Genomic DNA, 10096 nt, shown 5'->3' with positions numbered 1-10096 from the left:
TGACAGATTTTGGGGGGCTCCAAAATCACTGCAGATGGTGATTGCAGCCATGCAATTAAAAGACGCTTACTCCTTGGAAGGAAAGTTATGACCAACTTAGACAGCATATTAAAAAGCAGAGACATTACTTTGTCAACAAAGGTCCATCTAGTCAAGGCTATGGTTTTTCCAGTGGTCATGTACGGATGTTAGAGTTGGACTATAAAGAATTGATGCTTTTGAACTGTGGTGTTGGAGAAGACTCTTGAGAGTCCCGTGGACTTCAAGGAGATCTAACCAGTCCGTCCTAAAGGAGATCAGTCCTGGGTGTTCATTGGAAGGACTGATGTTGAAGCTGAAACTCCAATACTTTGGCCACCTCATGCGACGAGTTGACTCATTGGAAAAGACTCTGATGCTGGGAGGGATTGGGGGCAGGAGGAGAAGGGGATGACAGAGGATGAGATGGTTGGATGGCATGACTGACTCAATGGACATGGGTTTGGGTGAACCCCAGGAATTGATGATGGACAGGGAAGCCTGGCATGCTCTGGTTCATGGGGTCGCAAAGAGTTGGACACGACTGAGCGACTTAAGCACACTTGACTGGGTGCCTGTTGCAGAGACATGAGAGAAACACGTTGAACCAATGATTCCCAAAAAGTAGATGCATACCACCTGTGGGTGCACAATGATTTTTTTTTTTTAAGGTCATCTCCAACAATTTATTACTTGTAGGATTTTGCTAGTGTATAACACATATTACTAGTATGCATGTGTGTTAATCGCTCAGTAGTATCTGACTCTTTTCGACCCCATGGACTGTAGCCCACCAGACTCCCCTGTCCATGGGATTTCCCAGGCAAGAATACTGGAGTGAGTTGCCATTACCTTCTCCATGTAACTAGTATAACACCCATAATTTCACTGTTATTGTTGCTTAGGGCAAATCTAAATTATAAAAGCCAGTGTATCTCATTTAAAATGTTAAATATTATAAATTATAACATGAATGGCAAACAAAGTAAGAGAAATGCTTTACTGGACCCAATTGTGTTGATACAAAATGCCCTGTTCTGCAAGAGTTCAACGGTTTAAATGGGAGACAAAGACGTGCAAATGTTACAGCCAAAGTGCCACAGTAGGCTGTGGAAAGGGTACACACAAAATGCTATGCGGACCTGGGAAAGAGGGAGATTGGGTCACTGGGTCTGGGTGGCCTTCTTGAAGAAGTGGGGTTTGCTCCGTGTCCTAAAAGCTATCAATACATGGGGGCTGCCTCATCTACACCCCTAGAGCATTCAGCCCCCACTAGTCATCCGGCAGAGTCAGAGCAGGAGGACAAACTAGAAACAAAGCAAGTGGGACCAGTTTTGGTCTCAGCTCCCCAGCTGTGTAAGTCACAGCCACTTAAAGCTCCAGGACACCATCATCCAGGAGAACTGCTCTCTGCCAAACCTGGGAAGATGCTGTGAAAGGGACCTCTTAGGAGTACTGGAGAGAAATTGCAGCCATAATGCATCTTCCAGTTCTGGGAGCCCTTCACGGTTCTGACCCAGATGCAGTGCCAGCTTCTGAGGCAGCCTGGGTCCTAATGGTTCTTGGATTTACCTCTTAAAAAGGAAAAAAAAAAAAAAGGTCTATATCTATCTACCTATCTACCATAAAATATACGTTTTAAATGCATAAAACAAATGTACAGTTTAAGAAATAATTATAGTACATATTGCTATATTTAAAATGGATAACCAGCAAGGACCTTTTGTATGGCACATGGAACTCTGCTAATGTTATGAGGCAGCCTGGATGGGGTTTTGGGGGAGAATGGATACACGTATATGTACGTGGAGTCCCTACACTGTTCACCCGAAACTACCACAACATTGTTAATAGGCTCTACCCTAATACAAAAGTTTAAAGTTTGAAAAGAAAAGAAATAATTACAAAGCAAACATATCATGGTCTTGATCACCCACAAGAAAACACTGCTCGCACCCCAGAAGCCTGTCCCTCCCTCCTCCACAGGAGGGGGTCCTGGTTTAGTCAATTAGCCCCATCAGTTTTCCTGGTTTTAACTTGTATAGTTACAGAAAGTCTGTGGAAAAGGGGTCTCTTTCTCTTAAGGGAAAAAAAAAAGGTACATGAAAGCTTGGGGGAGGTGGGCAAGAAGCATTCTCTGCAGAGGGGATGTTCCAGCAAAGGAGGTGGGGCAGGGTATCAGTGAGAGCAGGGTGGGTGTGGAGAGGCAGAGGAAGTGTGTGAAGAAACAAAATAGGGAAGATGGGAAGGGGTCAATCTGGAAAGGACGTGAGGATCAGGCAGAGCTGGGGTTTGTTCTGAAGGTGAGGGGCAGCTGGACTGGAGCTGTGGGTTCAGCAAACTACCCTGATGGGGTGGGGGTGGGGGTGGGGGTAGAGTGAGGGGAGGGAACCTGGGAGGCAGGCAGTGATGAGGAGCTGGACTGGAAGCAGGTGAATCGGGAGGTTTTGAGCGAGGAGGATTTGGTGTCATGGATTGAGAGGAGTGGGGTGGGCGGGGATAAAAGCTGGCGCTCCAGTGTCATGTGGGAGGCCAAGAACTCCCACCTCACGGTGGAGACAGAAGGAGGAGCCAGCTGGGTTTGGGAAATGGTGAAGCTATAAGATGCCCAGGGAGGATATCCACAGGACTAGTGAGTCTGCAGCCTGGAAGCCAAGTCAGCACTCAGGAGCAGTTATCCACACAGCGATTGTGAAAGACAGCCAGGATGGCTCTTGGAGAGTGAGGCAATCAGAAAAACAAAGAGACGACAGAGAGCGAACAGCCTAGAGAGAGCTCCAAGCAGGAAGTTCCAGAAAGGGAGCCTGGAGGAGGAGGGAGAGGACCAGCCCCCCCGGGGCCCCCCCAGGAGTCACTGCAGCACCTCCAGCCACCCCCACCATCCCCACCTCCCTGCCCCTCAACTCCCGTCACCTGTCTTCCTCCTGCCCCGGTTGTGTAACAGTGCTCTGTATGCCTTCCCAAACTCACCGCCGGGCCAGGAGGGAACCTGCAAACTGAGCAGAAGCGCCCTCAGGCTTCATAAGCAGGTGAACAGCTCACACTGCCAGCGCCCGGAGGAGGCACACAGGCAGCCCCGACCAGGAAGAGCCCCTCAAGTTTCAGATAAGCTGCAAACCATACACCCCTACACCTTTCCACCAGATACCACCAGATTCTTCCAGGAGCAGCAGCCTCCAGAACTGGCCTTGATTAGACATCACAAAGGCTGGGGTGGGAGGCAGTCGGCGGATCCCGATGAAGGAGCACAGGCTCAGAGACCAGAGACCAGAGCTCCTGGCTTTGTGATGTGCTGAGGAGAGGCCCTACTTGAGCCTACTTGAGTTGCAATTAACAGCTGACAGTGGGGAGAGGGGGGAAGGCAATCAACAAACAAGAGAAACAGCAACCACCACCCTACTTAACAACTGATGAGCTGTTAGCAAAGATACTGCTGCTGCTGCTGCTGCTGCTGCTGCTAAGTCGCTTCAGTCGTGTCCGACTCTGTGTGACCCCAAAGACGGCAGCCCTACAGGCTCCCCTGTCCCTGGGATTCTCCAGGCAAGAACACTGGAGTGGGTTGCCATTTCCTTCTCCAATGCAGGAAAGTGAAAAGTGAAAGTGAAGTCGCTCAGTTGTGTCCGACTCTTCGAGACCCCATGGACTGCAGCCCACCAGGCTCCTCCGTCCATGGGATTTTCCAGGCAAGAGTGCTGGAGTGGGGTGTCATAGCCTTCTCCGAACAAGGATGCTAGAAATCCCCAAACCAAATTATAAGTTGGAGCCTAATAAATCAAAATATAGAAGGCAGTTGGCTGCTGTGCCTCACCGCTATCTCAGTCAAGTTCTATAAATTGATGAACACCTGTGGCATGAAGATCCAAACGCTGGAGAGATAAATGCACAATGGGGCCACGATGCTTCCCACACGGCCCACCGTGCTGCCACTCCCCACGGCCAGCGACCTGGAAACACAGAGAGAATTAAGACAGCAGCAGGAACAGAAGACAAGGGACATGTGATACAGACAGTGAGAGAACAGCTGCCCAGATCCCCGTCCACCCTCCCCACAGGGAATAAATACTAAAGCTTAAGTCAGCTTAATATACTTGGAAATTAACTTTAATTTTTCAAGAGTTGTTCATGATTTCCCCTGGAAGATAAAATGGCAATCTACTCCAGTATCCTTGCCTGGGAAATCCCATGGACAGAGGAGCCAGGCAGGCTACAGTCCATGAGGTCACAAAGAGTCAGACATGACTGAGCGACTGAGCACACATGTTCATGATTTATATTCACATTCTGTGAAATATCAGTGTCTACAAACACACAGATAATTCAAGACAAAAGAAAGGTAAACCAGTCTTCATCAGCTATGCAGATGAAGCTCTTACGATACTCATTCAGTCTAACACTAAGGATAACATCAGTATTCTACAGCTGAAGTTTATTTAGAATAGGAAGTGGGGATTTGGGAAACCAAAAGATTTATATCTATGGATCATTCTATTTCAATTTTTTAAAGTCAAGCAATATCTTAATGTACTTTCCTTTAAAACTTATTTATAGACAACTATAGAATCTCTGCTGCTGCTGCCAAGTCACTTCAGTCGTGTCCGACTCTGTGCGACCCCATAGACGGCAGCCCACCAGGCTCCGCCATCCCTGGGATTCTCCAGGCAAGAATACCGGAGTGGGTTGCCATTTCCTTCTCCAATGCATGAAAGTGAAAAGTGAAAGTGAAGTCGCTCAGTCGTGTGCGACTCTTAGTGACCCCACGGACTGCACCCTACCAGGCTCCTGCGTCCATGGGATTCTCCAGGCAAGAGTACTGGAGTGGGTTGCCATTGCCTTCTCCAATAGAATTTCTAGTAGGAAGCAAAGAATGTGCTTCCAACATGATATCACTCAGTCATATCCAATTCTTTGCAACCCTGTGGGATGTAGCCCACCAGGCGCCTCTGTCCATGGGGATTCTTCAGGCAAGAATACTGGAGTGAGTTGCCAGGCCCTCCTCCAGGGGATCTTCCCAACCTAGGGATCAAACCTAGGTCTCCCATATTGCAGGCAGATTCTTTACGATCTGAGCCACCAGGGAAGCCGTTCAACATGAGTAAGTATCTCTTATTAAGCTTAGGAGAGAGGCTCCAGGAGAAACCAAACATGCCAGACTCCTGATCTCAGACTTCTAATCTTCACAACCATGAGAAAACACACTCCTATTGTTTGAAGCCCTCAATCTGTGGTGTTTTGTTATGGCAGCCCTGACACAACTGACATCAGGACACCAAGAGACATGTCCTTAGAACATTAGCCCTGAGTCGGTGTAAGTCAACGGTGTTTGAGATTTTAAATGGTTTTAGGACAATACAGCATTATTTCCACTCCAGTACTCTGGCCTGGAAAATCCCATGGATGGAGGAGCTGGTGGGCTGCAGTCCATGGGGTCGCAAAGAGTCAGACATGACTGAGCGACTCCCCTTTCACTTTTCACTTTCATGCATTGGAGAAGGAAATGGCAACCCACTCCAGTGTTCTTGCCTGGAGAATCCCAGGGACGGGGGAGCCTGGTGGGCTGCCGTCTATGGGATCACACAGAGTCAGACACGACTGAAGTGACTTAGCAGCAGCATTATTTCAAAACAAATTCTCTAATATCCTTGTTAATGACGTATAGACAAAGCCTCTGATTCAGAATTAGCATCATCATGTAATCTTCCCACATCTCGGAGTTCCCCTACTTCTACAAAAAGAAGGCATTTATACTCAGAGACTGAATGTAAGGATATGACACATAAGTGAAAGATAATAAGAAAACAACACAAAAATAAGTAACTCTTACCTTACAATGGTTGGATACAGCTCCGCTGTATAAAGGTATATAAGGCCAAATGCTGCCCCGATGAAAAATTTTCCAGCCATACTTGCCACCACTAGCCAAACATGGTAATCCTGAAAATGTATATATTGGTAAAATAGACCATCATTTTGTCATCAAGTAATATTTTTAAAAGAAAAAGAGAAAATCCTCAAAATTATTACTTAAAACTTTCTCATCCTCTGGTGTCTTTCAGAACAGTTTCATTTTTGTTTGAATCTATTTTGTAAATTCTGCTCATGGTCTGCAAAAGCCTTCCCTCTTTATGAGATTTAGAGAAAAGTTTTACTGTGCCTCCTCTGCCTAGCAGATTACAAATTACCAACAAAGAAAAGCCATTTGGGAAGAGACACTGTGGAATAAGAGCCTCCCAGATAGTTTCTGCTGTCATCCTTGATGTATTCCACTTCCTGAAGTAGTTCTCAGAGACGTCTCACAGTCCATCTTTTCTCTCCTCCCCTGTCTGCCAGCTGGGTGTTGAGACCCAGGTGACCGTGGAGTTCATGCATTAGGGGTGGCAGTACCTCTGTCAACTTGTGTTCCTGAGTGGCTCCAGGGAGCCAAACACCCCCTTCACCACCCCTACACCCACCAGCGAGGAGCCACATCAAACTTTCTGTGAGCAAGAAATAAACATCTATGATGTGAACTCACTGAGATTTGGGGGTGCCTGTATTAAGCAGCCAGTGTCTCCTATCACCGTCATTACTTTGCATTCAGTGTTTGTTGAATGAATTAATGGAACTCAGAAAAATTGTATTGTGTTGACATTACCATTTGGAGAGAAGTTTTATTAGAGGGGAAATTTTTGTGATTAAGGGTTAGTGCTCTATTTCTAGAAATGCCATCAGCCACTTTCCGGTCTTCCACATTACTGCTGGGGCTTAACCACTGTAGAGGTGAAAGGTTCTAGGGCTCCCCTAAATCCTCACTGGCTCAAAGACAGTTGCCATCAACTCAACTAATATAACTGCAAGCTGCTTTAAAACACATGCAAAAAAGGTATGGATGAAGCTCCCTCAAAGTGGCAGAGACCTCCAAGTCTTAAGTAACTTTAACTAATGTGAATCAGTTGCATGTATCAGTCACCTGGAATTTTCAATCCATAGCATATTTGATTCACCAATTCACTGATAATTAAGTGAAGCATAAAAGGAAGTCACTGGTTAGCTTAAATTAGATTTCAAACAATATACAAAACTTAAAATGCCTTGATCTAAATGTTGAGATACTATTGCTTTATAATTATATAATCACTATAATTATATATATAAAATATAAATTATTTTAAAGTATTGTTATAGTGACCATATTTTCTATATTGAGAATGAAAATACAGGTTCTAGTAACATTTGGGGTGAAAAAAGGAAGAGTTCTTCTGGGTGCAAGAGGTATTCTAGGCCAAAGAGTTTGCCAAAATACAGGAATGAGGAAGTCATTTCAGTAGTTTATGGCACTGTTTCTCACTAAGAAATTACATTCCTAGAAACAAGATCCTTGGGAAATACACGCACAATAGAACTTGGAAACTACTAACCTACCACAGTGAAAAACAAGACTGTTTAAACTGGAACAATTCTGAACATAAGACTCATAGTATCTTTCATCTGTCCCCATGACTCCCTTGCTCCTTCAGATTTCTGATGAAATGTCACATTCTCTGAGAGGCACACCATCCTCAACCACTTTAGATAAAATAACAGTACGCATGTGCATTCCCCCTCCAAACACACTCACTCTCCATCCCTCATTCAATTTTGTTTTTCTTCATTTTACTCAGAGAAACTTGACTTACTGCACGTCTTCGGTACCTAGAAAAGAATCTGGTACATACTAGATGCTGGATAGAACTTTCATGAATGAATAAAAGTTTAAGATGACGATACTCACTGCAAAGTGCAATCTACTCTCCTCACTCAAGATGACCATGTTTACACAGTACAACACTGACCATCTCTGAGAGTTGGATTTGGGGCTTCGCCCCCAACTCCCACATTTCTTTTTCCCTTAAATTTTCTACTATTTATTATAACAGAGAAGGAATGGGGTTTTTTTAAAGAAAACATTTAAAATATTATGTATATAATCTATCCCTATGTCTTATTTCATCTTCGTATTCATAAGCTGAAAATGTCCCCATCAAACTGTCACAGTATAACTAACCATTCCCTAAGTAAAACATAAAAGAACTCACCTTGGGGATCACCATAATCACACCACTGGTCACTGCGCTTGACAGAAGGGAGAAAATCAGAATGTTTCTTCTCCCCACACGGTCCATCCCCAAGCACACAAGGACATAGGCAGGAATTTCCACTACACCTGTGATAGAGCAAAATGACACATCTCTATAAGCCAGAGCATCCAGCTGAACAGGGGGACCCTGCCTTCTAACCCAATGGAATGGTCAGCCTTCTCTCTGATCTCACGGACTTCTAAGAACTATCTAACAACTACCTAAGAGGCAGCAAGGCCCATGACTTTTAAACTCACTGGAGTGGGGAGAATGTTTACTGTGATGTGCACTAATGCTCACATAATCTGCTTAGCACTTAGCATCTCTCCTCAGAATCTTATCCCCAGTGAGGCTGGAAGCTCCCAGGACACAGCACAGTGCCTGGAGGGCAAGGCAGTGGAACGAACAAATATGTAAATTAATAGCCAACACTGATCTTTTCTGATCTTTGGCTTCTTCTGCTTGACAGAACTATGGGGAAATGTTTGTATCAGTAACTTCGAACTTAGAAATTAAGGTAGAAAATTCAGTGCAGCTAGGTACATAAAGTAATGATAACTGTTTGATGGATTTTAAACCTAAAAGTTAAGCTAATATGAATCCCCCACTGAGCAAGGACCTTGTCTTGGATCTCCTTTTACTCCCCCTCAACAAAAAACAAAGTCCGGAACTGACTTAAAAGCCCTTCTGTTGAAGAACCAAAGTTTGAATCTTAGATCCAGAACCAAAAAGCTTTACATCTATCACCCAGAACACAACAGGGAGCAAGCAAGATTTCTCAGCAAAACTGAGCAAACCCAGTAGCCTCTGAGAACTTGTCACTGCTTATTAGCCTAGATTGTCCACGTAACTGAAAGGTCTCTTCTTTCGACCCTCTGCAGCTTGCCTAACCTCAGGACGCTACCCACCACTGCCTTTGAGGGCTGGTGTGCGCTTGCCTGTTTAACCACAGAATGCTATTAGCACCTGGACTGGCAGGTCTGGGTCTCCATGTCTTCTGTGGCTTTGGGAACATATCATTGCGGTGGATACATACTTCCTGAGTTAGCAGTACATCAGAAATTAAACTCTGCTGCAGCTGCTCAGGAAAAAAAAAAGGCTGGGCAAAGACAAAAAATAACATTCTGAGCCCTTCTGGAGAGATGAGTCTCCCTTCTCTTCAATTCAGTTCAGTTCAGTTCAGTCGCTCAGTCATGTCCCAATCTTTGTGACCCCATGAATCCCAGCATGCCAGGCCTCCCTGTCCATCACCAACTCCCGGAGTTCACTGAGACTCACGTCCATCGAGTCAGTGATGCCATCCAGCCATCTCATCCTCTGTCATCCCCTTCTCCTCCTGCCCCCAATCCCTCCCAGCATCAGGGTCTTTTCCAATGAGTCAACTCTTCACATGAGATGGCCAAAGTACTGGAGTTTCAGCTTCAGCATCAGTCCTTCCAATGAACACCCAGGACTGATCTCCTTTAGGATGGACTGGTTAGATCTCCTTGCAGTCCAAGGGACTCTCAAGAGTCTTCTCCAACACCACAGTTCGAAAGCATCAATTCTTCGGCGCTCAGTTTTCTTCACCGTCCAACTCTCACATCCATACATAACCACTGGAAAAACCATAGCCTTGACCTTCTCTTCATTAACATGAGAAATAAACAACTCCAGAGAAAATGCCTCCCCTTCACAGACCCTGCTGTAAGGTCTGGTGCATCTGGACCAAAACAGTAGGTTCATCTATTACTCTGCTTTTTTTTTTTTTTAAGGACTTTTCAAGATCAAATAAAACAATGATTCTCAAAAGAACCTCCTAGGAATAGGCCTGGATTATCACCTCCACTTTCCAACTAACACTAAATCAGTCAGTTTAGTTCAGTCGCTCTGCTGCTGCTGCCACCAAGTCACTTCAGTCGTGTCCGACTCTGTGCGACCCCATAGATGGCAGCCCACCAGGATGCCCCATCCCTGGGATTCTCCAGGCAAGAACACTGGAGTGG

The 10096-nt window shown here is 45.3% G+C and overlaps 1 protein-coding gene across 1 annotated transcript in view; it reads right to left on the bottom strand.

Moving 5' to 3' along the window:
- Positions 1 to 10096, bottom strand: part of SLC22A16 (solute carrier family 22 (organic cation/carnitine transporter), member 16) — a 35108-nt gene that overhangs the window by 7103 nt on the left and 17909 nt on the right. The window contains exons 5-7 of the mRNA XM_010856615.1: positions 8070 to 8197; positions 5840 to 5949; positions 3863 to 3962 (exon numbers count right to left, since the gene is read on the bottom strand). Coding sequence (XP_010854917.1) covers positions 3863 to 3962; positions 5840 to 5949; positions 8070 to 8197 — 338 coding nt within the window. The remainder of the gene's footprint in view (positions 1 to 3862; positions 3963 to 5839; positions 5950 to 8069; positions 8198 to 10096) is intronic.

Source organism: Bison bison, unplaced genomic scaffold (genome assembly GCF_000754665.1).
Source record: "Bison bison bison isolate TAMUID 2011002044 unplaced genomic scaffold, Bison_UMD1.0 scf7180017864373, whole genome shotgun sequence".
NCBI classification, from domain to species: domain Eukaryota; kingdom Metazoa; phylum Chordata; class Mammalia; order Artiodactyla; family Bovidae; genus Bison; species Bison bison.
The sequence above is the reverse complement of the archived record's forward strand: the minus strand, read 5'-3'. Positions and strand labels throughout refer to the sequence as shown.